The 27,958-nt window shown below is 36.0% G+C and overlaps 3 protein-coding genes across 3 annotated transcripts; 1 reads left to right on the top strand and 2 right to left on the bottom strand.

The window, feature by feature from the left end:
• Positions 1-3,669: 3,669 nt before the first annotated feature.
• mogs (mannosyl-oligosaccharide glucosidase) lies at positions 3,670-9,222 on the bottom strand. The gene is made up of 5 exons (XM_073842321.1): positions 9,133-9,222; positions 8,355-8,756; positions 8,028-8,251; positions 6,877-7,070; positions 3,670-5,763 (listed from the first exon to the last, which is right to left on the bottom strand). Exons 2-5 carry the CDS (start codon positions 8,701-8,703, stop codon positions 3,999-4,001), a joined length of 2,532 nt encoding a protein of 843 aa, XP_073698422.1. The 5' UTR covers positions 8,704-8,756; positions 9,133-9,222; the 3' UTR covers positions 3,670-3,998.
• Positions 9,223-10,869: 1,647 nt separating this feature from the next.
• LOC141336847 (von Willebrand factor A domain-containing protein 7-like) lies at positions 10,870-19,981 on the top strand. Its single transcript, XM_073842576.1, has 15 exons — positions 10,870-11,010; positions 11,803-12,075; positions 12,552-12,645; positions 14,230-14,377; positions 14,584-14,744; positions 14,902-15,014; positions 15,173-15,289; positions 15,863-16,081; positions 16,285-16,417; positions 17,148-17,294; positions 18,102-18,194; positions 18,284-18,552; positions 18,639-18,932; positions 19,085-19,516; positions 19,970-19,981. Exons 1-15 carry the CDS (start codon positions 10,870-10,872, stop codon positions 19,979-19,981), a joined length of 2,646 nt encoding a protein of 881 aa, XP_073698677.1.
• Positions 19,727-26,853, bottom strand: LOC141337143 (uncharacterized). The gene is made up of 8 exons (XM_073842906.1): positions 26,505-26,853; positions 26,287-26,393; positions 24,449-24,551; positions 23,351-23,448; positions 23,165-23,267; positions 22,794-22,888; positions 22,215-22,272; positions 19,727-22,081 (listed from the first exon to the last, which is right to left on the bottom strand). Exons 1-8 carry the CDS (start codon positions 26,767-26,769, stop codon positions 21,291-21,293), a joined length of 1,620 nt encoding a protein of 539 aa, XP_073699007.1. The 5' UTR covers positions 26,770-26,853; the 3' UTR covers positions 19,727-21,290.
• Between the last annotated feature and the right edge of the window lie 1,105 nt (positions 26,854-27,958).

Genomic DNA, 27,958 nt, shown 5'->3' with positions numbered 1-27,958 from the left:
TTTGATGGTTGCACTGCTAAAGGGTGAACGCTTGGCAATGCGCTTGTTGATCAGCAACTCAAGCTCCCATGGGATGCATATCAGCCTGTGGTGGTGGGAGATGTTCGCCATTGAACGTCACTGTATCGGCGATTACATCACCACTCCATTCATTGAGGTAACAAGTGCTTATGACAGATGGAAAGAATGCTGTCAGGGATAACAAACACAAGACTTTACCCACAGGGAAAGTGAGCCACACTCACTACATTCCACACAAAAACAAGAGAACACAGCTGAGGGCCTGGGATGACAACGTCACAATCTGTTTGGCTAGAGTAGAGTAGAGTAAAGTATGGATGTAAAGAGGTTTAGCAAAACGAACTGGACAAGTCTTCTATAGATGATACAGTAGCAGTAGCACTGTCAGACACGGTGTCACAAAATACATTTGTTTGACACACTGCGTGTGACTAAATGGCTCCCTCTAGCAGTCTTATATAGTCATTACACCCTCCACATTATAATATTGATTCTTTTGAGCTTGACTGAATGAGGTGTGAATGAACAGCTCCATTGCTATCCACCAGTTGATACAATCAGCAAATGAAACTCTCACACTTTATAAAACAGGAAGCTTTGAGAATGTAATACAATAATTGTCCCATTACGGGGCAAAAGAAAGTGTGACTCACGTAAATGTGCCCCAACTACTCTTACCAATGGATGCAAACAGAGGCTCGGGATCTCATCAATGCGCAAATGGAGGAACTCTGACTCATCTATTTATGCCTGTGCGTTAGATCTCGCTAATGCTGTTTTGGCTATTATCCCATTGTACCGTGCGTCTGAAGAGAGGGAGGGGGATTGCGCATTGAGTGTTTTAGTCACACCGAACAACCAAAAACTACAAAGGCTAGGAGATGCATTTCAAATGACAATAGCTATGAGGGCACACATGATATGATGCCCAAGGGGAATGGAAATATAGAGGAAGATGTGTGTTTATCCCCTTTCTCATCATTCGTCATAGTGCTCACGTTGTCACATGGTTCTTTCATTGTGTAAAAAGATGTTCAAGTAAAAACTTAAATAAATAAAAATATCAAATGACTCATCAACAGGCTTAAGTCTCCAAAACACTGCTGACGCAACCAGGAGTGTGTAAACAGAGGGATGTCAGGGTTGAACTTTCCCTCCGAACATCATCAACAAAACACTTAAACGATCACAATTAATCGACAAGTTTAGCTACCTTTCCTCTTACAGACCCCAAAAGTATTAAATTAAACTGTAAACCTACTTAATGAATGAATACAACATGTATAAGACACTTTATGTAAGAATCAGTAATTGAATACACTATACATTGCCACTCAAAAGTTTGGGATCAGCAAGATTAAAAAAAAAGTCTCTTATGCTCATCAAAGTTCCATTTATTTGATCAAAAATACAGAAAAAAAAGTATACTTTAAATATACTTTAAAATATAATTTATTTCTGTGATTCAAAGCTGAATTTTCATTAGCCATTATTTTCATTAGCCATTACTCCAGTCTTCAGTGTAACATGATCCTTCAGAAATCATTCTAATATATTGATTTATTACTTTAATTATCAATGTTGGAAACAGTTGTGCTGCCTAATTTTTTTTGGAACCTGTGATACTTTTTTTAGGATTCTTTGTTGAATAAAAAGTTAAAAAGAACAGCATTTGTGACCCAGGACCACAAAACCAGTCAAAAGGGTCAATTTTCTGACATTGAGATTTATATATAATCTAAGAAAATTGAATAAATAAGCTTTCCATTGATGTATGGTTTGTTAGGATAGGACAATATTTAGCCGAGATACAACTATTTGAGAAAAAAAAATCTAAATAGAGAGAAAATCGCCTTTATAGATGTCCAAATGAATTTCTTAGCAATCTATATTACTAATCAAAAATTAAATTTTAATATATTAACCGTAGCAAATTGATAATTTTGACCCATACAATGTACTTTTGGTTATTGATACATATATACCATTGCTACTTAAGACTGGTTTTGTGGTCTAGGAAGAAATCTTTTCTAACAATATAAGTCTTTACTATCACTTTCTATTAATTTAATACATCCTTGCTAAATAAAAGTATTAATTTCTTTTAAAGAGAGAAAGAAATAAAAAATGTACTGACCCAAACTTTGAGTGAGGTGTTTATTGTTACAAACATTTTATATTTTAAATAAATGAATAAAAAATCCTGAAAAAAGTATCACAGGTTCCAAAAAAATAAAAAATAAATATTAAGCAGCACAACTGTTTCCAACACCGATAATAAATCAGCATATTAGAATGATTTCTGAAGGATCATGTAACACTGAATACACTGGAGTAAAGATGCTGAAAATTTTGCTTTGCATCACATAAATAAATAATATTTTAAAGTATATTAAAATAGAAAACCACAATTTTAAATTGCATTAACATTTCACAATATTACATTTTTTGTCTGTATTTTTAATCAAATAAACACAGCCTTGCTGAGAAGAAAAGTCTCCCTTAAAAAGCATTAAAAATCTTACCGATCCCAAACTTTTGAGTGGCAGTGTATATGTAAATGATGTTAAAAGGTTACTTTCAGATTCTGAAGCTTAGTTGAATGAAAGCAAAAGCCTTTTTAGTGCAAATACTAATTTCAATTAATAATTGTTTTAAGTCATGCTACATAATTAATGTGTTTGAACATTATCTGCACTCAAGCAAAACATTAAGCACTTAACCATTTTTTCAGCTTAATCAGCCAGTAGTTAAGATTTTTACTTCACCTACCAACATTTTTTATAAAGAAAATCAAGTAAATCAAAACACAGTTATACAACTGTATGTTAGACATCTATGTAACATTAACTTAGTGACAAGTTACCATAATTTGCAACAGAAATGTAAAGGCATATACAACTAGCCACAGAAATTAATGTGCAAGATTAATGAATGTAAAGTTATCAGTGGCAACACAGAATTGTCTGAAAAGGGAAGTGTTTTTCAACTGGCCTGAAATGCTCTCACACTGCCACTGGGTCACTGGACCATCTTGTTGAACCCTGTTTAATATGGCACCTCTCAATACTCTGTAAGAATAAAATGTATTCTTCAATTTTAGCATTAGTGTATAAAAAGAACCTCATTCTCAATGTAAACTATGTGCAAAAGAGAAGTCATCCACTAATCATTTAACAGTGTGGCAAGAAATGTTTCTTACACAAACACTTACCTTATGTTCACTCATTTTTATAACTCAAAGAAAACTGAGACTGCCTACCTGAAACAGAATAATAATACATGTATAGACACAGACAGAGAATATAAATGTTCATATATCAAAGCAACTTTCAAACTTGATGTTTATGTATTCTTTAACCACAAAAGCAAAGACTGTTTAAACTAACCAAGAAGGTTAGGCTCAACAAAGACTTGTTTAGAAAAGAATAAAAAGTGAAGAAAAAAAATGTCTGAAAGAATTATACATACATTGCAATTCAGTATTTCTCTTTTTCTGCATTGGAATTCAACCTCCTGTAAAGCATGACCAATTCAATTAAAAAAGTACAAAGACAGCAAATCTCTAACCCTAGTTATAAATTACATAACACTTCAAAAATACCATTCATAAAGAGATATAATACAGGATTCAATTCAACTGAAGAATGATTTTATAAGAAGCTTTTAATTTATTCTGTCAAATGAAGCCAAACAGCAATGGACCACAATAAGTCTCTTCTTGGTTCACACAGACGATGTTGTTTAGTCTGATCCAGAAAAGGCCTACGGCTTTTCAAACCTGAGGATATAATCACATTAAACTGGACGTAAAACTGAAATATTTAACTAGGTCTCTTATTATATTAAATGAACAAATAAAAAAGTCCACCAGTTATCTAAATTATGTAAAAATGAATTACACTTTGTTTTACCAAACATATGGCACCAGTTGAGCATCTTGATTTATCATTCTGATTTTGCCCTGCTACTGATTTTTAATACTCTTCAGCCATTATCAGTACAGTCAGAGCCGACCAGCCAGTAAAGGGGTGGCTACCCTGCCCCCTCCCAGTGCTATCACTGTACTGTTCCCAGATGTATCCAGTTTCCATATACTGCTTGTAAACATTATTGATGAGGTTAGTCCTGAGCTCTTGATATAGGGTAGCTGCCTTCTCTTTGTATGGCCCTTCTATGCTGCCATAGTGATGCAGTGCTCTAACTGCCAGGTAGTTGAGGTTGATCCAGATCGCTCCTCGCCAGTAGGGGGCATCATGTTCCGTGTTCCTCTTCATGTAGATGGGATCTGAGCGTGAGAGCGAGCGCAGGCCAAAGGGTGTCCAAAGGCGTTCAGGATCTTGAATGTCCTGCAAAATATGCTCCATTTTTGGCGAGTCTGGAGTCAGAATTTGTAGCAAGAATGGAAAAAGGCTAACATAGCCTAATGCATTCACGTACTGCAGCTTAGGGGCTTTACGAACAGAGCGGATCCACCGTGTGACTGGGAACTGATGCCGTGGTTGTCCAGGAGGCACAAAAACTTTCTCCTGCTGAAGTGAGACCGCCTGGGTGTGATTTCCGTAATCACTGAAGGTGTGCAGATTCTCGGACCAATGTAGTTTGTTTAACAGATCATTATTACTGAGAGTGCGATGGGTGTTTTCGTACACCTGGTGGGGTTCTCCAAGTATTCGTGCCACATTTGCCATGATGCCAGAGGCCAGGGTCATCCAGCAATACAAGTCCACATGCCTCTCATCAGCAGATGGGTGGGAAGCCCGTGGGTAGTCGTCCAGGCCAGAGGTCAGGGTCTTGGGATTTAGGAAAAGGTTGGTGTCTTTGTCCCGGCCTCGCCAGCGGTAGGAGTTGGCAATTGGTCCAGCTTGTGTAGTGTTAAACCATTCAAACCAAGTCTGCAGTTTCGGGTACAACCTTCTCAGGAAAGGAAGCATGGTTTGAGAAGATGACAACTCTGGTTGGGCATCCAGCTGTTCCAGTAACTCCTGCAGGGCTAGGAAGAGTGTAGGCGGGTTGGCATTTTCGTTATTCTGCACTATAAACTCAGACGGTACTTTGCTGCGTGCTTCATCATCCAAGATTTGTTCACGTGGGATCCAGCCCTCTACGTTGATAAGATCGAGCCAGTGCGCGATGACCTCCTGTGTTAACTGAGTGTCCCATTTGCTGATGAGAAGCTGATGAAATCCTTCATCCCAAAGAAAGCCCCTTGGAAAGAAAGAGCGAGAAGGTACTGCCGTAAACAGAGGACCCTCGGGGTAAAGCACAGGGTGCTCGTTATAAACCGACTGGACAACCGATTGTCCGAAGAAGTATCCCATGCCACCAAGCATGTTGCTTAAAGCTGCCTTAGCAAATTTGATCTGTGAAGGCGCAAACCCTTTAGCTTGGAGGCCAAATGCACTCTCAAACTTCTCATCAAATGCCACCTTACGCTTCTCCAGCTCGTCTGTAAGAACCGAGCCCACAAGTTGATTCGGTCGTTCCCGGAAACTCCCGGATTCAAACAAAACTTCAATCTGAAACGGGGTTTGAACGGTTACTTGATGCACCACAAAATCGCTCTCCATCTTAGGATCTTTCTGTTGGTTCTGGTGGTTGGTGACTTTGTATGAATCCACAGCAAAGTAATGTCTTTTTTCAGCTTTGGGAGGACTGAAAACAAACTTGTGATTTAGGCTGTTCTTCACTATATCTGTTAGCTTATCAAGGCCAGGGCTCTTAGTTTGCAAGTAATTATATCTGAAAAGAAAAAGAATAAAACAATATAGTAACTTAAAATAATATAACAGAAAACATTATTTTATCATATTTTTTTTTTCCTCACACCCCTCCATTCTGTTCTTCAGAGAATCATACTAATAGTAAGATTTTGCATTTAAGAAGCAATTGAAGATTTCCTGGATTTTAAAATACACTACATTTCAAAACTAAAGGCCGGGACACACCAAGCTGACTTTAAAGAACTAGCAGCGATACAATACATTGTATGGGTCAAAATTATCGATTTTTATTTTATGTCAAAAATCATTAGGATATTAAGTTAATATCATGTTCCATGAAAATATTTTGTAAATTTCCTACTGTAAATATATCAAAACTTAATTTTTGATTAGTAATATGCATTGCTAAGAACTTTATTTGGACAACTATAAAGGCGATTTTCTCAATATTTTGACTTTTTTGCACCCTCAGATTCCATTTCAAATAGTTGTATCTCAGCCAAATATTGTCCTGTCCTAACAAACCATACATCAATAGGGAGCTTATTTATTCAGAAGATGTACACATATCAATTTAAAAAAATTGACCCTTATAATGGGTTTTGTGGTCCAGGATCACATTTGTTATTGAAATCATGTTGTTATTTGCATATAAAAAAGCTTGGGTAAGGTCATGTAACATTAGAACAGCGTTGTTTGTGCCGCCTTTATTTACTTACTTGTTTTGATCAATTTCTCTTTCATTTTTGGGCACTGACTCGTTCACTAAACTGCACATCTAATCAGAGTTCTCACTCTGCCCGATGGCCTCAAACTGAGAGCAGATGTGTGGAACGCACCAAACAAACGCTGACTGATGGCTCGACGTTGAGCAACCTCTGACTGCCAGCTTGGTGTGTACCAGCTTTAAAATGTTTACCATGTTTTGTTGATTTGTAAAAAGGTGCAATAAATCAGTACATAATACATATTATTAACAAACATTAGTGACTATTGCAAATAAAATACTGCTTTAATTTTTTGTTAGAATTATATTATTTATTCTGTTGCAGTAAATGACTGAAATTCTCCCTATTACGTTTTTTCACTATACTACTACAAAATTTTGAAGTGCACAATAAATGTAAGATACCTGGCATATTTGCCACTAGCACCTTCCCCTGCAGTGGGCTTGCCAAACGTGATCTTGAAGTTGCCAAGCTCCTCAGATGTCCCAGTCACAGAGCTCAAGCGATTTTTTTCTTCTGCATGAGCCTGCAAGGAACCTTGATTATCTGTTGCAGCGTAGAACATCAGCGAGATCACAGGACCCGAGATAGCAGTGCTCTGCCAATCAGAAACAAAGACAGACTTGCTGTGATAAACAATTTCGAGACTGAGATAAACTAGAATTCTAAATGTTTCTATGATTTTGTTTTTATCAGAAGTAACCACTTTAACTTTATGTCGTCTTAATAAAATGACCAGAAAGCTGTGATGTTATGTGGATAATCTATGTCTACTATAAGTATCTGACTTTCAGAAAATCATACAGATGGTATATTTTTTATTAAAATTATAAATTGGCTTTCAATCCGTGACCTTATTAAAGACCTAAACTTCTTCACATATCAATGTTGCCACAATGTTTTACTTAATTAATTATTTATGACATTTAAAGTAATTTCTGCTTAATGGATTAATATTTTATAAAAACTGTCTTAAAAAGGAGAATTTTTTCAATGGAATATTTGAAAGTAAAAAAAAAAAAAAAATACTTTTAACAACTAATTGTTTTATTTTACTCCTATTATATTACAATTAAATATCCCTGTATTTGACAATATTATAATAATAAATCAGTTAGTGCTGGCCAATAAACACAAAAATGTGAATCCGGACTACAAAACCAAGTAGCAGTGGTATAGTTGTAGCAATAGACAAAAATACATATTATGGCTCAAAATTATCAATTGTTCTTTTATGCTAAAAATCATTAGGATATTAATTAAAGATCATGTTCCATGAAGATATTTAGCAAATTTCCTACCGTAAATATATCAAAACTTAATACTTGCTTTGAACATTGCTAAGAACTTCATCTGGACAACTTTAAAGGCGATTTTCTAGATTTTTTTAGCACCCTCAGATTCCAGATTTTCAAATAGTTGTACCTTAGTCAAATATTGTCATATCATAACAAACCATACATCAATGGAAAACTTATTTATTTAAAAAATTGACCCTTATGACTTGATTTTTGGTCCTGGGTCACATAATGTAAGAGCATTACTCTTTACTTACATGTTGTTTTGCAGTAATCCTCCAAGTCCAGTCTCCACCATGATCTCCACCCATACGCTTCACAAACTCAGTGGTCAGGGTAAAATCACGGTCATGGACCTCCTGGACTCCAAAAGAGGCTCCGTCATGCATTAGCCATCCGTAGCCCAGCAGATGGTCCCCTTGCTCACAAGTGTGCCTAAGATTTGCATCCATTTCAGCAAACTGACGCATCCACATTAAGCCTAATTAAATCAACAAAAGACAGGTTTGTAATAACCTCAATTCATCTCAAAGATACGTAAAAAATATAGAAATGGTCTATAAAGTGAATCTGAAACACCCCACCTGTCACAACAGATCTGGGACTTCTTGTTTTCATGCCAAAGTACACCTGGGGCCGATAGGTACCCCAATATCTTTCAGGAGACACAGCAGGGCTTGAGCTATTAGCATCCAAGACACGTGGAGACGGGTGCAAGGTCACAACCCTCCTGGCCAAGGCTGACCGCATATAAAGGGCATAGAAGAACCAGATGAGACTGAAGATACACAAACCGATGGATATATTGATAAACAGCTTCCCAATGTCAGTTTTCTTCTTCTTCTCCTTGCGTGGGGGAACAGGTGTTTTTTCCTCCATTCTTGGGGTAGGTACCCCATCACCTGTTGCAACTCTCTTCCTCCGCCTACCCATCTTTCTTTAAACCTGACCAAGCTGGTCTGGGGACGACAGTCATTCAAATGCACCTGCAAATCACCACAAGTCAAGAGGTTTTGACTACAGTTAGCACAGTGAGTGAAGCATAAGAAGCTCTCTGTACTATAGTAATGCATTTACGGAAATATATGCCTCTAAAACAGGACTATAATTTTACTGTCTATGTACAAGATGCTGGAAATGGCAAAAACAACTGGCTAACTGAACAAAAGAATGAGGAAGTGAATGAACCATTGAGCGAATGAATTAATGAATGAATGAATGGACGGACGATTGAGATTCAGCTCGTCAGTGTCTATTTATCGCGTTTGCAGTTATTATTCTTTCTGTACTAAATGTAAACGATGCAATGAGCAAATTAACTATAACAAGGCAAACATAAGCTATATTTTTTCATGACGTTACCTTATGTACGTGTCAGTACTGTACTGAACATTGTAATCAGCAGCATAGGCACTTCCGCATTTCTTTGACGTTTAAACAGTGAAGCACACAACGACATCTCCAAGGCTCTTCAAAGTAAAAGTCCTCTGCCGAACCAAGATTACTGCCACTGTCTTACAACTAAAAACTTTTTTATTAGTAATGTTACAATGAATTAAGAAAATATTAATATGAAATTAAATAAAATTGTTTTTATTGCAAGCACAAGCTCTTTGACGATCAAAATGCCATTTTTCCTTGTCTTAAAATGGCTCTCAGTGATCCTCCAAGGGGCCGTGAGATAACTTAAAATGTATGTAAATATGTTAAAATAATTTATTAATTTGACTATTAATACACAAAATTAAAAATTAACAAAGCACCAACTCTCTTGAAGGCCTATTCTGTTCATACAGTCTGAATGGCGCCTAAAAACACCCGACCTCCGAAGAAGCATTTGATGCGCAAACTACATCTATTTGTTAGATAAAGTAAACTAGTGATGCTAATAACATTTAAGGCCCATGTTCAAGGCCCAAAAAGGTAGCAAGGACATCTTATCCCATCTCAGTTTCCTAAGAGAATGGATGAATAGGTGTTATTTGGGAAATGTTTTACTTGTAAAGATTTTTTCTGAACATCCTTATATTTTCCCTCATTTCCTCATACTCTGCTGCATGACTAAACAAATTAAGGCTAGTGACAATTACAACATAACCATTACTTAAAGAATTTAAAGAACTTTGTCTTTAGTTAAAGAGAGAGAGAGAGAGAGAGAGAGAGAGAGAGAGAGAGAGAGAGAGAGAGAGAGAGAGAGAGAGAGAGAGAGAGGGACAGGTTTTACTGATTTTGGTTGAATTACATTGCTTGCTCCCTGAATTATGTTTGTGCATTAAAAAATATTACAGAACACAAATAGGTCAAATATAGGTATAAAAAGGTGTTTCAGATTAAATATAGCAGTCTTTTGCACATTTTGTCTCATGTTTCTGTCTTTTCCAGCACCACACCTTAAAATATTTGCTGTTATCCTTTGCGTTTTCATGCATTACAGAGTAAACATTGAAAAACTGCATGATAAATTACACACTTGTAAATGTATTTGTGATGAGACATGCGATTAAGAAAACAGTTAGCAGACATATTTTACATTTAAGAAGAATATAGGCACATCCTCATATTTTATAAGATTTCATATTTCCCACATATCCTCGTACTTGATTATAATTAAACAAGTTAAGAGGTGGATGAGCCTGGAGACATAACAGTAAGATATAAGATTTTCCAGGAAACAGGAATTTCAAAATTCCTTGACTGATGTTTATATTGTCTAGATTTATCAGCTAAAAGTAGACAAACTAGACTTGTTCAGGTTAAAGTAAAATGAACAAATATGCATAAAACCTGAAAAACTGCCTGTTGTTCCGGCTGCTTCTTGTACATGGGCCGCCTCCTGGACTGAGACTATAGTATAAATGATCTTACCCTCCTTATCAAACAGCATAGAATCCTCTTCAGGCTGTTATCCAACATAAAGGATTGAGGTATATATATTTAAAAGCCATTTCATACTGTGTTTCTTCTTTTTGTTTGCAATTGTATATATTTTATTTTATTATATATCTTTTTTCTTTCTTTTCAGACTAAGCCAGCATAATGTCTCTAATTATATTCTGTACAATTTTCATCCTATTTGTCATTCTGCAAAACGAAGAAGGGATGCTGGCTTTCAATTTTATTCAAAAGCCATTTGGAACTAAATCGATTACCCACCAAGACATAACAGAAACAGCAATATTTCAAACAACAGCAGAAGTCTGTAAGGCTCAGGCACTCCAAGATGGAAGGGTTTTTTTGCTGGTAAGCAAAAAAGAAAAAAGGGAACATTATTTTACTGTGACCTTGTAGATGATTAAAGTGTGTATAGGTGTATATCAATTTAAAGGGCCTAAAAAATTACCCCATTAGAAAAAAAAAAGCTATTTAGTAAGTAAAAAAAATCTTTTGATTTAAATGAATTAAATCTTAAAAAAGAATTTAAGTTAAATGTAAAGTATACAGAAAAGATAAGATATTTGGTAAGTTAAAAAACTACACAATCACTATTGTTACTTGTGTGTCTGATATTTCAGAAGCTCAAAGCATCATATTTGATCTTGTGACATTCAGTTATAAACTATAACGTTTTCATTTAAAAATGGTGACATTTGAGAAAAAAAAAATAGTTGAGCAGTTTACATCACTGGATACTACTGTTAGACGTTGCAACATTGCTATCGTAAAACATTTGGTAGATATAAAATTTTAGTTTATCTTACTTCATGCTCCCACTTTTAAAACTGAAGCTTTGTGCTGGAATTCAGATTTGTTTTTTTGTGAACAGTAAGCCTGCCTTCTTTGATGTGATTGGCCATCTCAATAGTTTTGACATTTTTGAGCACTGAGACAGAGATACTTTTTTTTTTTTTAAGATAACTTTTAAATCTCTTTGTCATTATATAACAAACAGAGCACTGAGTAATGGAGTGCAGCAGAGCAGCATCAATAATATTAGATATTGGGGTGATCTAAAGCAGGCTATACTGTATGTAAAAATGTACTGATGTACTGTAATGTTTATATTGATAAATTGCATGTTTTTTTATGTTTCAGCCAAGTGTATTGACAGTTGAGTCTCTGACAAAAGCTTGCTCATCTCCTGCATCGGCTAAAGGTTTCAAACAAACTATCAGAACAATCTGCAATAGTAATGCCAGGGTTGATGTAAAACACTCCACGCATGCAGAATACAACTTTGACAATGAGAGTTTTTTGAAGGGCCGGGATCTTATCACAGAAGGTGTCAAAACTGTTAAAGCAGCTGCCCAAAAGGAGAACTATGAAACAGCGAGAGACCGGTTGGGAGAGGTTTTACATACTTTACAGGTGTGTCATGAAACCTACAGATCTAAAATATATTAGAAATAATAATCCATAATCATGAAATAATCAGACAGGGAAATATAGCAGCCCAAACAATTAAAGAAAAAACAAGATTGATCAGAAGTTGAATCAGAAAAGAGTTGTAGATCTTGCAAAATTAAAAGTAGTATCTTGCTTAGTACTGTATATACATATATGTAGTAGAAAATATGTACTAAATCAGATGTAGATTAATGTAAAGATCATGTACTTGAAAGTTTTTTTTAATGTGTAAACAAAACTGTTTGTGTTACTGGCCTGCTTGTTCAATGACTTTAAAGGATTTATACAGTCTTGCAAAATGAAACTTGTATCTTACTTAATAGTAGCAAAAAATCTGATGTAGATTAAAGTAAACATCATATACTTGAAAGTACAGTTTATAAATGCGTAACCAAAACTATTTGTGTTATTGGCCTGCTTGTTCAATGACTTTAAAGGATTTATACAGTCACAGCAACTGGATAGAACTGGGAAACCAATCCCCATACTCCAACCTAATCAGACCTGAAAGCATAATAGATAACATTGCAGGTATGTCATGAACATAAGAAATTATGTTCTATGGTTTTTTTCTCCATGCTACTCTATATAAGTATTGCGAAGAGCAGCAGCAACAACAACACAGTCTCAGTCAATGTGTCATCACTGATCTGTTCATAAATATCTTTGTCAGAAAGGCTAGTGTCTTTGAAATGAGCTGTAAATTTAAGATTTGACAAATTAACTGTCAACTTGAGATTTGAATCCGTAACAGAAGGAAGTAGTTTTACATATAAAATGTATAGGTAACACTTTATAATAACTGCACACTATGACCATTAGTTAAGTATTAGTAAATAGTCAATTCATCATTTATATTGGATTCTCCAAACCACCTGGTACTGAATTTCTATCACTATAACCTACAGTCATGGCCAAAGGTTTTGAGAATGACACAAATATTAGTTTTCACAAAGTTTGCTGCTCAACTGCTTTTAGATCTTTGTTTCAGTTGTTTCTGTGATGTACTGAAATATAATTACAAGCACTTCATACGTTTCAAAGGCTTTTATCGACAATTACATGACATTTATGCAAAGAGTCAGTATTTGCAGTGTTGGCCCTTCTTTTTCAGGACCTGCAATTTGACTGGGCATGCTCTCAATCAACTTCTGGGCCAAATCCTGACTCATAGCATCCCATTCTTTCATAATCACTTCTTGGAGTTTGTCAGAATTAGTGGGTTTTTGTTTGTCCACCCGCTTCTTGAGGATTGACCACAAGTTCTCAATGGGATTAAGATCTGGGGAATTTCCAGGCCATGGACCCAAAATTTTGGTTTTGGACCCAACGTTTTGGTCCCCGAGCCACTTAGTTATCACTTTTGCCTTATGGCACAGTGCTCCATCGTGCTGGAAAATGCATTGTTCTTCACCAAACTATTGTTGGATTGTTGGAAGAAGTTGCTGTTGGAGGGTGTTTTGATACCATTCTTTATTCATGGCTGTGTTTTTGGGCAAAATTGTGAGTGAGCCCACTCCCTTGGATGAGAAGCAACCCCACACATGAATGGTCTCAGGATGCTTTACTGTTGGCATGACACAGGACTGATGGTAGCGCTCACCTTTTCTTCTCCAGACAAGCCTTTTTCCAGATGCCCCAAACAATCGGAAAGAGGCTTCATCGGAGAATATGACTTTGCAAAAGTCTTGGCCTCACTGTGCGTGCAGATGCGCTCACACCTGCCTGCTGCCATTCCTGAGCAAGCTCTGCACTGGTGGCACTCCGATCCCGCAGCTGAATCCTCTTTATAGGAGACCATCCTGGCGCTTGCTGGACTTTCTTGGACGCCCTGAAAGCCTTCTTAACAATGCAGTGGAAAGATTTTTTGGGATTAAGTTAATTTTCATGGCAAAGAAGGACTATGCAATTTATCTGATCACTCTTCATAACATTCTGGAGTATATGCAAATTGCTATTATAAAAACTTAAGCAGCAACTTTTCCATTTTCCAATATTTATGTAATTCTCAAAACTTTTGGCCACGACTGTAGTAAAATAAACATAAATAAATAAATACATATTTGAAAATTCATGAAATCAGTTACACTAATTAATACATGGTGAATACTGCAGGAAAATGTAGCCACAGAGGAATTAACAAAGATGTACGATCATCCAGCCATGGTTTCCTTCATGACGCTGCTGCAACAGTGGCTATTGCTGCCACCAGAGAACTACTGGAGGAAATTTGGGGTTTCTTGGGAGACTCTAATTTTTTGAGGTACTAAAATGTGTGTGTGTTTTAATACAGCACATTCTCAAAAAATTGGGCAATTCACAATTATACTATAATTAATCTTATTTTAAACAGAATAGAAAAGGCTAGTATTAGAACAGACACGGCATCTCTTTTTTAATGAGATCATGTAAATACAACCAGTTTTTACAGGCATTTAAGAAGATTTGTTCATGATCTCTTACTTTTAGATTGATGGGATTCTCTCAGAGTTCAGTCCTTTGCTTTGCGATTGATACCACAGGCAGCATGAGAGATGAAATTACTGAAGTATGGCGAGTCACTTCTGAGATCACTGACATGATGAGAGACACTGCATCAGAGTATATTCTGGTGCCATTCAATGACCCTGGTTAATAGATGTTTTTATTACCAGTTTCTTAATTTCATAAAGGATATGTATACTTCTTAAGACATTACAAATATCTGAACTCAAGATTGCATACAACTTGTAATTATATGTGGAAACATATTATTATCTGATAACTGACTATTTTACACTCCCAAAGACTTTGGACCACTAATAAGAACAACAGATCCTGATGAATTCAAATTACAAATTAATGCCCTTCAAACACTCGGTGGAGGAGACAGACCAGAGCTCTGCCTCTCAGGACTCTGGGTATGAGAATCAAGCTATGTTATATGTATTTCTTTACAGTATGCATTTGCATCTTTTACGGCATATGATAAACTATTAAAAATGAATCAACTTCTGATGGATTGATTTTGAATTCAAAACAACAGGCTTTTAACTACTTTTTTGATGTTGTTTTCTAGCTGGCTTTGACTGGCTCACCTCCTCAGACTATGATATTTGTTTTCACGGATGCCGATGCAAAGGACAAAGAGTTAAAAAGTACTGTGTTGGCATTGATTGAAAGCACAAAGTCTGTGGTATGTATTATACGTTTCTAATATTATCATGGTTCTGTCAAGAGAAAGACACTTTTTGGCAATTAAGCAAGCTGAATGGCTGCATCACAGTTTACTTTTTATTATTTTCTAGAGTATTCCATTTTTTTTTACATACTCTTTACTCTGAAGTTGTTTCAGGTCTTTTATATCCACCTTTTTCTTCCTATAAGAGTGGGCTCAGCCATTTGCAAATTCTATGAGTGTGGCTTCTGGTCTCATCAGCGTCCAGCTATTTTTTAGCTATACAAAACAGCTAATTTTGCTGCTTGATATTGCAAATTGGCATGTTTTACCACATTATTTTAACGTATTATCTTAATTGCAAGCACACAGTTTTGCCTTTTACTGCACACTGTTATTCTTCTCATTATTTCCCTATAGTGGATAATGAACTGGAAGTCTCACCCATAGGATTGCTTCCACTTTGAGTAAAAAGGAGGATACATTTAGCCCTCTTTAGATGTGTATTGGTTACTCACTTAACAGTATGTTTATGTGTGTAGTATTTTTGTTTTAATGATAGGTATTGACAGATCAGTTATCTATTTTTAGGTGAACTTCATGTTGACAAATAGTCTTGCTACTCGTCGGAGAAGGACTAAAGATTCTAATCAAGGGCAGAGTCAGCATTACTCCACCAGGATCTCCAATCCCTTAAATCAGATTTATGAGGATTTAGCTCTGGCTTCTGGAGGGCAGGCAATTGAAGTTACCAAAGCAACACTTCCTCAAGCCATCAACATTATAGTGGATGCCTCCAAATCTGCTGTAGTAATGAAATTAACATCTCAAACCTTTGACACAGTGCAGTAGTTGTTATTGTGTATTTCTGAGTCACATGGCTGGAAAGAATTCTCACTATCCACAATAGTGAAGAACATGGTTTTTAGAAAGTGTTTTTCTTTAAAACATTGACTGAGTAGGCCTATCCAAAATCAATTAATATGTGTACAACATCAGTTCTGTGTCTTCAGGTAACAGTTTTCCAAACTGTAAGGAACGCAGGAAAAGCAGAATCCTTCTCTTTCATTGTGGATGACTCACTGAAAAATATTACAATCTATATGACAGGCAGTTCTCTAGCATTCAACATCACAAGCCCATCAGGTATGTAGACAGGTGTTGCATATAAATTCTAATAATGGCCACCTTCAGACAGCAGCAGAAAACGGTTGTCAGTCCTGTATTTGTGTCCTTAATAAGGTTACGTTCACACACTGTATGGTTTACGGGTGTGACAACCACATTCTATAACCAGAACTCAAAAACCGTATTTTTTCAGGACTCCTCAGAACCGCATTCTCAGAACACACGTGCTGTGGGAACGGAACAGAACTGGACATTTAGTTGTCTGTCACCTCATGCAATGCGAAAGAGCCGCTCTGTCGCACAAACGCGCGTCTAAAGTGTAGTTTAATTTGTGCTTTCGGTAACTTACAGTGACGGAGGCACGCACGAGCTGTCTCTCATCTTAAAGTTTCATCCAGTCTCCGCAGGAGCGCGCTCCCGTCAGTTTTGTGTTCTTTTGCGCGCGGCTCAGATGTTCCGCTCTCCACCCAAATTTGAAAGCAGGTGTCGGTTAAAGAAAGTTTTGTACTCTTGTCGTGTCAGAAAGCGATAAGACTTTCAGTTTTATGGACGTCGCCATCTTATATATTGCACGTTCCAGTTGCACGTTCATATACACAGACATTATTCCAGACGCAACTGTAAGCTGCTGTGTGAACGGGATATTTCGAGACTCACACCTAAGTAAATAAAGTTGTCAATCCCAAAAACTTACATGTTGAATGTATCCATTATCAGCTATCTTTGATTGCATTACTTACCTCCACAGGCGATTCTCAGAGCAATGAAGAATTAAATGGAAAACTAGGGTTGGTTGAGCATGTGGGCAACTTTTACAGAGTCACGATCCTCGATCAAGTAGGCCTTTGGAACATTAACATTAGCTCATTACAGGCCTACACCATCAAAGTCCTTGGTAACTTTTGTGTTTTACCTTGCTTACATTTACAAATGTACACATTTTTAAGATTCTGTCATGATTTACTCACCCTCATGTCATTCCAATCCTGCATGACTTTCTTCTGGTAGAACAAAAAAGATTATATTTTTTAATATTTCACTAGTTTTTGTCCACATTGGACACCACTGACATCTGCAACTCAGGCTCATAGGAAAAACTTGTCTGTGGAGACTTTTCAGCTGCTTCTTGCACATGTAGTTACACTTTCAAAATGACGCATCCAATGAGTTGAGCTAAAAACGTGTTGCGTTTTATCTGAAACACTTAAAGGTGAATCAGGTAACATTTTATTATGCTGACTGTTGTACGTACCATACATGTCGCTCCATAGTGGCTTTGAGCTTTATTATCTTGACTCGTACTCCATGGGACTCATACCCGAGCGCACCTCAGCAGCAACTGCAATGCTGTACTGGGTGAACTATCAAGCAAGTTTACATCAATAGAAGAGCCATACATATGAAGCTGTTAATGTGATAAAGGTGTCAATATGTATTAGTTTACAAATCATGCACTACAGTAAAAGTGTTTTGCTGGTGTTTTACTGAGACTAGTGTTAATTTCAGCTGGAATCTGTAGTGAATTGTATTTATAGCTGTTTTTTGGGGTTTGCAAAAATGTAGGCACAGGCAAGTTTTACCAATAAGCCTAGAGGTTGGAGTTTGAGGTTTGGAATGACATGAAGGTGAACAGACAAAGATAGCATTATCATTTTTGTATAAACACTTTAAGACCTCTAATAAACATTTACTTAATTACCAGGTCAAAGTGACATAGACTTCCTCTATAACTTTGTGGAACTAAGTGAAGGTGCTTATTCGGGCTACAGTGTATTAAGCGGCAGGCCCCCAGCAAGTGAGTGAACATACTGTAAATATGACCAATGAGCAACTAGTCCAACTTCTTGTACTTTCACTCTCTGTTTTGTTCTTTCCCTGCTACAGACAGGAATGTTACAATGTTGCTCACCATCATGGGTGGGGACACTGTTACCCCCACAGAGGTGGCTCTTGTGGAAGCATCAGGATCCCAGGTTATTATTGGAACCCTAGAAAAGGTTGCCGTAGAGAATTTCTTAGTCACAATGAACAGTGTCCCAGCAGGAGAATTTATTGTCCGTGTGATAGGGGAGAGGAATTCTTCAGGTTTATTAAATAGTCGCTTTCAGAGGCAGTCCGTCACTCAACACCGAGCTTCCAGTGTGATTATTACTGTACGTTCTGCCTTTTTAACATTAGTCAACAAATGCATATGTATATTTTTAAACTCATACTACTCTTTCTGTATTTCTACACATAGGCTCAGACATATGAGGTATGGGAGCCTGGGAAGACATTAAGCATCCCTTTTACAGTGGTGAACAATGGCTCTGATGTACTCTTAAATATTAATGCCAGGAATGACCATGGATTTGCCACAGTATTTCCCAGAGCCATGTCCATTGAAAGTGGCAGTAGTGGACATAGCACAGTAAATCTAACTGCACCCTCAGACACTTTTTCAGGCACTCAAGTAACTCTTACTATTGAGGCCGAAACATCAAGCAAAAGTGATTTCAACTATGCTGTGCTAAAGCTTACAGTTCTTTCTCTGGTAACTATTTTTTTATTCCTGACATTTGAGGATCATTTGGGTTTTAGGACAACTTTTTCAAATGTTGACTTTTATATATCTGACTAGTTTTTTTTCCCCAAGTTAATTAAATACTAATAAAATAATATCTGAAATAATTTTCCCCTCACAAGAATACAGACCTCACCTCTCCAGTCTGTGAGATTGTTGGTGTAAATGCTAACTGCGCAGGCGACTGTAGCCTGTCTACATGGGAGCTCTCAGCCAAACTCACCGATGGAAATGGGACAGGTATCATGTCTGTGATTTTGCTTCAGGGCCTTGGAACCCTCAGCACTACAACCATAATTGGAGAGGGAGGTGTAAACGTAACTCTGGCATTCTACAACGCCTCTTGTTGTTGTGAAGTAATGGAACTGGTTACTGTAGACAGAGCTGGAAATGTTGGCATATGCTCAAGATCAATAACATCTGCTGTCACCACCACACCCAACACCTCCATATCTACCACTTCTAGCGTGACTACAAAAATAACGATGACTTCCTCCTCTAACGCTAAATCAAGCAGTGCTGAACACCCTTTTTATGCAGCTATCACGTTTTGGGTTAGTGTAGGAGCCATTTTTGCTTTTTCATGTGTTATGCTTCTAATCGTTTTAAAAAAATTTAATAAATAAAATAAAACATCTGGTTATAACCCGCTAAAGAATACAGTTACTAATGTAGTTAAATCAGGACATTTATCACACTGACATTTTGGTTGAACATGTTTCAAACTTAATACAACAGAATTATAAAATATAACCAGCCTTAACCAATCACAACTTCTTTATTATTTGGCACTTAAAACACCATTATTTACCATAAACTTAAAAATTAGAAATTACATAATAGTTTTAATGCTGACAAAGTAACCTATTCAAGATTTTTTTTTTTTTTTTGAGAACCATGTGTCATTTTCTGCAACAATCAGAGATCCCTTTGCCTAAAGGTGCATTAATTTATTAACATTAAATTCACTGATGTTACTTGAAAAAGCCTTTCATTTTTTAAAATAGTGTACACCATAATCTACAGTATGTCACAAAAGTGAGTACACCCCTTACATTTCAGCAACCATTTTAGTATATCTTCTCAAGGGACAATCGTATAGAAATGAAACTTGGATACATTTGAGTAGTCAATGCGCAGCTTGTATAGCAGTATAGATTTAAAGTCCCCTGAAAATTACTCAACATACAACCATTATTGTCAAAATGGCTGGCAACAAAAGTCAGTACACCCTAAGTGAACTTGTCCAAAGTGTCAATAGTTTGTGTCAGCAACATTGTAATCTACCACTGACTTAATCATCCTGGGCATAACGGACAGTAAATCTATACTTCTATAAAAGTTGCACATTGACTATTCTAAAATATATCCAAGTTTCATTTCTATAGTATTGTCCCTTGAGAAGATATATTAAAAAAATAGTTGCTGAAATGTGAGGGGTGAGATACTGTATGTAAATTAATTAGTGGTGGGCCGTTGTCTGCGTTAACGTGCTGCGTTAACGTGAGACTCTTATCGGGCGATAAAAAAAAATATCGCCGTTAATCTATTCTCAAAATTGGGTTGGGAGCTGGGTCTAAACTACGCAAGATATGACTTTCACCTTGATATTTTAGCGCGGATGATGTATACCTAGTCTAATTGCACTGTAGGGGGCGAGAACGAGTCTCCAACTTCTGTGAAATTACCACATCAAATGAGACGTGCAAAGTCTGCAAACATGGATGCAGTTATGAAGCCGCTTCAGGGCAGGTGCGTTCTTAGACCCTTTTTACTGGGGCACGCGCCCCAGTGAAAATCTGCTGTGCCCCAGTAAAATCTCAAGTTTGAGTTATAATTTACTTTGATAATCCCGAAATAAAGACATTAAACTATATGCAACAACTGAATTGACGCTTCTAAAAGCACCGCAGTTTAATGGAAGACTATGCACGCAGATAGGCTATTCTTTCCCGTGCGCGTCTCTGTGTATTTAACGGCAACACGCACGTCGTGCAGCCTTTTGCGCAGAAGTACTTGGTTACACAAGTTTGTATAGGTAATTATGTTGTAAATGCAATTGTCAAGCAGTTTGTGATGCATTTTGGAAACAGGAGATGAGCGCCTGATCTAATGCGCTACCTGGCCCGTTCTCGAAGACTTACTTTTAGTCATTATTTGGGTAGCACGCATATTCTGAATGCCTTCAGCAGAATTCAAATTAGCCATTTTAATCTAGATTAATTCCAAGGTTTAATCTAGATTAAAAAAATTAATCTATGCCCACCCCTAAAATTAATGTGTAAATAATGTTAGGTACCAATGTGAGTATTCTCTACCTTGTGAAGTCTAGAATTGTCCAGTAGACACACACATTCTCTGTTGGTGTTTCACCAAAATATACTTGTGTGCAAACATCCGTCCACATCGATCGCAACCAAAAGGCTTCTCACGTGTGTGGATCCTCATGTGCGTTTTGAGGTTTGAAGACTGGTTGAACATTTTCCCACAAAGGTTACAGCCATAAGGCTTTTCACCGGTGTGAACAGTCACATGCTTTTTGAGGTTACTTTGATCTGCGAACTGTTTGCCACAATGCACGCATCTGAATGGTTTTTCTCCCCTGTGGATGCTGTGGTGTCTTTTCAAACTGGACGCCTGACTAAATCGCTTACCGCAGAGTGTACAGTGGTGAAGCCTCTCCCTGTTATGAAGTTTCTGATGCAAGAGTAGAGTGCTAGGTTGAGCGAATGCTTTTCCACAATGTTTACACATAAACTTGTCTTTTCTTTGCATCTGAGGAGAGTCTGACTGCTTGAAAGAAAAGCACGGTGTGAAAGGGGACCGTTCGGATTGAGAATTGTTGTCACCTTCATCGCCGTGTGTTAAATTACCTTCCATATCAGGCATAGGCAAGTCATTAGAGTCTATTGGAGTTGCATAGGAACACATGGGATCTGCTCTCCCTCTGTACATCAAGTACTGATTCACAGAAGGTCCTCCGTTGCTTTCAGATTCAGCATAGGAGGGATGATTTGTGGTTGCGTCAAATTGCCTGGAAACCCATGAGGGATATGAAGGGACAGGCTGTGTGTTAGTCCCTGCGTCTCCATCACAACGTCTCTCCATTCTGGTTTCACCTATTTTGAAGTACAACAAGCTTAAATTAAAACTACTAAGCCAGAAAAAGCTAATACTGTATTTAGTAATTAATTACATCACTCACAACAAGAATTTTACAACAAGTTACTATTCAGTAAATGTGAACTTCACCTATATCATTCACTTCTATGTTTTCATCCTCAAGGAGATCAGGTTGCATTCCATTGCTCTGCCAGAGGAACAAATCATTGATTGTGAATTTTGTGTCTTTGAATGTTAAAAGCAATACTGTCTGTAAACAATTTGAAACAATTTTCACTGAGTAATTGCTATTAAATTTCACAAATAATTACAACGAACACACATTGTAAAATACACAATGTAACACCCTGAATTAAACATGACATTCTGAAGCAGAAACTGAAATAGTATTTTTCTTTTGTAACAAAATACTCCAATAACCTTGATTTGCAACTTTGAAAAAGCTGTTTTACTTTTGACTTCATTAACATATTAGTAAATTACATTAATAAACGCTTTTTTTCATAGACAGTTCATGTTAAATCTGAATATACTAGACCACAATGAATAAGCTTACTAGGAAGAGGTAACTATATTAATCCTACAGGAGTCAGTATGTAAAAGGGAAGCAGTATGTAAACTGTCACTGCTGGACAAAAACTGTGAGCCTGTCATGAGCCTGATTTGTAAACAAATACAGGTTTGTTCAGATGTATTTCTCACACTAACCTCTTGATGGCAGTGCTGGACCGTGTCCTGGTCTATGAAGTTATCCCTGTGGACTGTTGCAAAAACTCCTGCTGCACTCCCATACTGTGTGTTGCCTTAAGCAAAAAGCAGAGAATAACAGAGTAAACAAAGATGAATTTTAATTTTTACAATACAATAAACACATCAAATAAACAACTCAACAGTATTATTAATAGTATAACTTTGTTGTATATGACCATTTATGAATCTATTCCTCCATATATTATCAAATATTTAATAAGAAATCAAATAATTAGTAAAATTACTAGATTTCTAATTACATATCTGGATTAATTTGTGACTAAATAAGTGAAAAATAACATTGCACACACATTAAATACAGTACTCACGGTTTTCAGCAGTTTCTGTTTCTCTTTCAGACTGTTTACACCTCAGGTTGTCAGGTCTCTCCTCTTTAATAATGAGAACATCTGGCTCATCATCCTCTACAGACTGATAAAAAGTATAATGCTGCCATGACTCCTGATACATTATTACTGGTCTGAGCTCACTGATTGACAAATGCAGTTTCTTACCTCTTGATGGCAGTGCTGGACTGTGTTCTGGTCTATGAAGTTATCTCTGTGGACTGTTACAAAGACATCTGCACTCCTGTATTGGCTGTCATCTTTATCTGCAACATGGATGTACCAGTACAGTGAGGGGTTTTAGTGTTTAAATAAGTTTTTTTGTTTTAAGCTTGCAAAAATGTAAGTAGAGAGACATTTTTCCAGTGAGTTTTGGTTGTTTTTCAGTTGATATCTAAAACATGGTCATTTCAAATGCTCAAATTTCATTTGGTGAAACTACTGTACAAAAATTACTCTTCGCCCTTTAGTTTAATCAGTTTTTTGATGTTATATCATCATTCTTTTTTTTCTGTCCATGCTATATGTAAAAAAGTTGAACTGAGGATATGCAATTGTGATTTCGATTTCTTTCCTGCTGTCTTGGATGCTGTTATATGATTACACATGGCGAGTGGGATTTTTCTTAGAATGTGGCAAATAAATGCAGTCTTTCTATACAATACCTTTGTTTTTCTGTCCTGCTGTCCATATCTTTCTGTACAGTTGGTTCTCATTATCCACTGGCACATTTCAGCGAACAATCAGTTTCATTCAATCCATTTAACTTTTTTTAGAGTCTTTCATAATTGAGTTTTTAAGAGTCTCTCACTGTTAAAATAAACCTACCATTAAAATTATAGGCTGATAATTTCTTTTGTCAGTGGGAAAACGAACAAAATCAGCAGGGAATCAAATAACTTTTTTATGGAATGCAAAAACTTTTAAGCTCAATATCTCAAAAGTGCTTAGAATGCAGATAGAACCTTATAATTCTAAGGTGACGGTATGTGTATACATACACACTTACATAAAATGTAAAAAACAAACAAACAAAAACTATGTAATATCCATATTTTAAAAAAATGCTAAAATACAGTTCTCTTTGCATAATTCACATATATCCTTTTTTTATTTTTATTTTTTAGAATTTTACATTATTATTTGTTTAGATCATTTCATGTTTTGTCATTCTGTTGACATTAACAAATCACAGATCTGACCACTAGGTTATGCACTTATCCCTAAAATAACTTACTAAGAAAAAAATTAATACACCATACTCACGTTTTTCAGTCGTCTGTGTTTCTCTTTCTGACTGTTCACACCTCACGCTGGCAGGCCTCTCTTCTTTAATAAGCAGAACATCTGGCTCATTATCCTCTACAGACTGATAAAAAGCACAATTTTATTATGATTCCTTTGAGCAAATGCTTATGGAAAATCTGTTTCTGAAAAGTAGCAATTAGTGGTCAAATATGCCAGTATATCCCAGTACATCCAGCTATGTAGAGATAGCATATACTCCAATGTTCGAAATTTTGGGCCAGTAAATTATTATTATTATTTTTTAATAAATAAATATTTTTATTGAGCAAGAATGCATTATATTTATAAAAATACTAATAACAGTTACAGCATTACAAACATTTTCTATTTTAAATCAATGATGTTGGGCTTTCTGTTCTTCAAAGAATAAAAAATATATATATTAAGCAGTAATGTACACATCAACTGTTTTTAACGTTAATGTTTATGAGGACCAAAGGATCTGCATTTTATGATTTCTCAAGGACTAGCTGAAAATTAATATTTGCTTTTTTTGACCAAATAAAATCAGTCTTTGAGTACAACAGACTTCTTTTAAAAATATTAGAACATTTTACCAACCTCAAACTTGATCTTAAAGTAATCCATCTATCTATTGAAAGATTATATGCATCTTTAGTCAGATGCATTTGTGACCCTGGACCACAAAACCAGTCATAAGGTTAAATTTGACAAAACTGAGATTTATACATCACATGAAAGCTCAATAAATAAGCTTTCTATTGATGTATGGTTTGTTAGGATAGGACAATATTTGACTGAGATACATCTATTTGAAATCAGAAATCTGAGGATGCAAAAAAATCAAAAAGACTGAGAAAATCACCTTTAAAGTTGTCCAAATTAGGTTCTTAACAATGCATATTACAAATCAAAAATTACATTTTGATATGTTTACAGTAGGAATTTTACAAAAAATCTTCATGGAACATGAACTTTACTTTTTCTTAATGATTTTTGGCATAAAAGAAAAATCAAAAATTTTGACCCATGCAATGTATTTTTGGCTATTGCTACAAATATACCCTAGCGACTTAAGACTGGTTTTGTGGTCCAGGGTCACAGATGCAGTCAACAGGAACTAGCTGTAAAGGTGTGAACCAAATGGCCCATATAGTTAAAATAACAAATGAACAGCATTTCTCAGGAACTTGTAGATTGCAGAATCTTCATTGGGAGGTCAAAACAGCATTGTTTGTAGCTCTTTTGTTTTCAGGTATAAAGTCTTATAGATTTTAGAACTTAGGTAGAAGCTTGAAGTGGCTAGGGAGAAGCTAGAACTCTTCCAAGGATTTTATTAAGGGCAAGATATTTTGAAGACTGACAAGCTAACATCACTGTTGGGCGCCTGCTACCTTCAATAAATTCTTCTCCGCACAAGAACTCTGCTAAAGCTTACCTATTTTATGCACTACTAGAGAAATATAGTAGAATATATAGAATATATAGGCAAGCCATCCAAAACAAATCTAACGCAAACAAAACAAAAACAACTGAATGATAACAAGCAACATACCTGAAGTTGCTAGTAAATTGTTTATTTCTCTAAATTTGTATAGTTTGTTTCTTTCTCAAAGCATCATTGAAATGCTAATAACACAAAAGATGAACTATGTGATAAATAGGGAAGTATAAGAACTGTAGGAAGACCGTTTTAAGTGCTGTAATATAGGCTAGTGAACAAAGAAAAGAAATGCAGTGGAACTGTCAGATTGAATCAACAGGTAACAAAACAATGATAAAGATGAAGTATCAAAGATGTAATGAGATACACCCCATTCACTGTTTATGCAAACCTGGTCAAGTCTTTCGGGTTGAAGATGCGAAACTGTACAAGAGCGAGCAGATTCATCCTCATCTCTATCCTCATTGCATAGCGAAGCGATTTTCACACTAATTCGCCCTAAAAACAAGAATATAACGTTACGTACTTCATTAATAAATGACTTTTAACACGTAAATGGAATTAGTCTGGCATCACTATTGACCAATGAAACCATGCTCGGCTTTTTACCTAAGGTTTTATCATGAACTCCCGTTTTTGTCAAAGCAGTCGATTCGCTCCTTAGTTTATGTGCTCTTCGATAAAACGAATCCCGAATTTCTATCACTTTTAATTTCTTTTTAAGGAGGCTATTCTCCTTTTGTGTTTGAGATATTTCAAGCTGTAATTCGGTATAGCTGTCCTCAACAAGTTTGCAGATTTCTGCCACAGCGGCGTTTGCGAGTACTTCCATAACTGAAGCGATTTGCGTTTGAAACGTTATAATATTCGCCATTGCGTTGGAATCTATTTAGATTAACCTCCTTTAATAACAGTGAGACCCATACAATAAATCCTGTTTTAAAACAGTATGCATACGGGTCCGGAGCTCTCTCAAAACGCGAAGCTGGCCAATGAGTACACAACATCCGCTTGTGTTTTTTAAAATAAAAGCTCTCATTCTACTAAGCAATTTTCACGTGGGCATATCAGAAATGAAGATAGAGGTTCCTTTAGAATAATTTCGGATGTTAAAAACTGTCTGAGAAGCTAATTAGGAATATGGACTAAACATGAAAGTAACACTAAAAACATTCGCAAGACAATACAAGCAATGCACTGGTTAATTTTGAGATGTGTTTATTTTATTGCAGTGTATAGCCTATGTACATTTCAATTTGAATACATAATCTAAAAGGCCTTTTCTCTAAATGACTATTTTGTTATACAACATTTTATTTCTAAAACGGTAAAAAAAAAATAATAATAATTAAAAAAAAAAATATATATATATTTTCCTGGCTGTTGACAGCTTTTCTGATTTATGAATAAAACCTTTATCCAATGATCATATTTATGTTCTGGAAATGTATGCTAATTTTTATATTAATTTACATTTAAGATTTCAGAAAACTTCTAATACAAAATCAAATCTCCAGTCTCTGAATACAATCAATAAACTGGGGTAGTATGGCAAACTCTTTTAGTTATTTTTATATCCTATTCCTGGGATGTCATGCCTTAAAATGTTTCTGAACAGAAACCAATCACAAACTGCATAGCTTTTAAATGCAGTTCATTGCATTTATGGTTGCTGGCCTTCATTTTTTCCTGAATGATTACCACTATGCATTTATTGTTGCAAAACAACCATTTTTTATTTATTTTTTTTTTTTTTTCACTTTATTTTACTCTAACCACAGCAGCGTACTGTAGTGCATGGAGCCAATCAGACATGAAATAACTAGTTATATTCCTTAAATGACTTCTCCCCCATGATTAACACCTATGTGCTATGAGCCAGTCCTTTGTTCACTATCCAGCTCATCCCCCCACCATCAAGATAAGACTCCTACCAGAAATGCAGGGAAAGATAGACTTTCCTTATTCAGACATGCAGTCCCACATACAGTTATATAGAAATGTACACGTATCAATCTGTTACCTTTTCTTATATTGTTGTTTCTGTTATGTATGTCAGCCTC

The sequence above is a fragment of the Garra rufa genome, chromosome 6 (assembly GCF_049309525.1).
Source record: "Garra rufa chromosome 6, GarRuf1.0, whole genome shotgun sequence".
In the NCBI taxonomy this organism is placed as follows: domain Eukaryota; kingdom Metazoa; phylum Chordata; class Actinopteri; order Cypriniformes; family Cyprinidae; genus Garra; species Garra rufa.
This window is presented reverse-complemented; position numbering and strand designations above follow the sequence as displayed.

What these genes read in the sequence shown, in the direction of transcription:
- LOC141337143 (XM_073842906.1), bottom strand. Translation starts at nt 26,769, where the DNA reads ATGGCGAATATTATAACGTTTCAAACGCAAATCGCTTCAGTTATGGAA. An exon ending in AACACAGACGACTGAAAAAC is followed by an intron (nt 23,449 to 24,448) that starts GTGAGTATGGTG and finishes TCCATGTTGCAG; the next exon opens with ATAAAGATGACAGCCAATAC. An exon ending in CATAGAAGTGAATGATATAG is followed by an intron (nt 22,082 to 22,214) that starts GTGAAGTTCACA and finishes ACTTCAAAATAG; the next exon opens with GTGAAACCAGAATGGAGAGA.
- LOC141336847 (XM_073842576.1), top strand. Translation starts at nt 10,870, where the DNA reads ATGCTGGCTTTCAATTTTATTCAAAAGCCATTTGGAACTAAATCGATT. An exon ending in ATGGAAGGGTTTTTTTGCTG is followed by an intron (nt 11,011 to 11,802) that starts GTAAGCAAAAAA and finishes TTTATGTTTCAG; the next exon opens with CCAAGTGTATTGACAGTTGA. An exon ending in AAGCGGCAGGCCCCCAGCAA is followed by an intron (nt 18,195 to 18,283) that starts GTGAGTGAACAT and finishes TCCCTGCTACAG; the next exon opens with ACAGGAATGTTACAATGTTG.
- mogs (XM_073842321.1), bottom strand. Translation starts at nt 8,703, where the DNA reads ATGGGTAGGCGGAGGAAGAGAGTTGCAACAGGTGATGGGGTACCTACC. An exon ending in TCCCAGATCTGTTGTGACAG is followed by an intron (nt 8,252 to 8,354) that starts GTGGGGTGTTTC and finishes TGATTTAATTAG; the next exon opens with GCTTAATGTGGATGCGTCAG. An exon ending in GGATTACTGCAAAACAACAT is followed by an intron (nt 7,071 to 8,027) that starts GTAAGTAAAGAG and finishes TCTGATTGGCAG; the next exon opens with AGCACTGCTATCTCGGGTCC.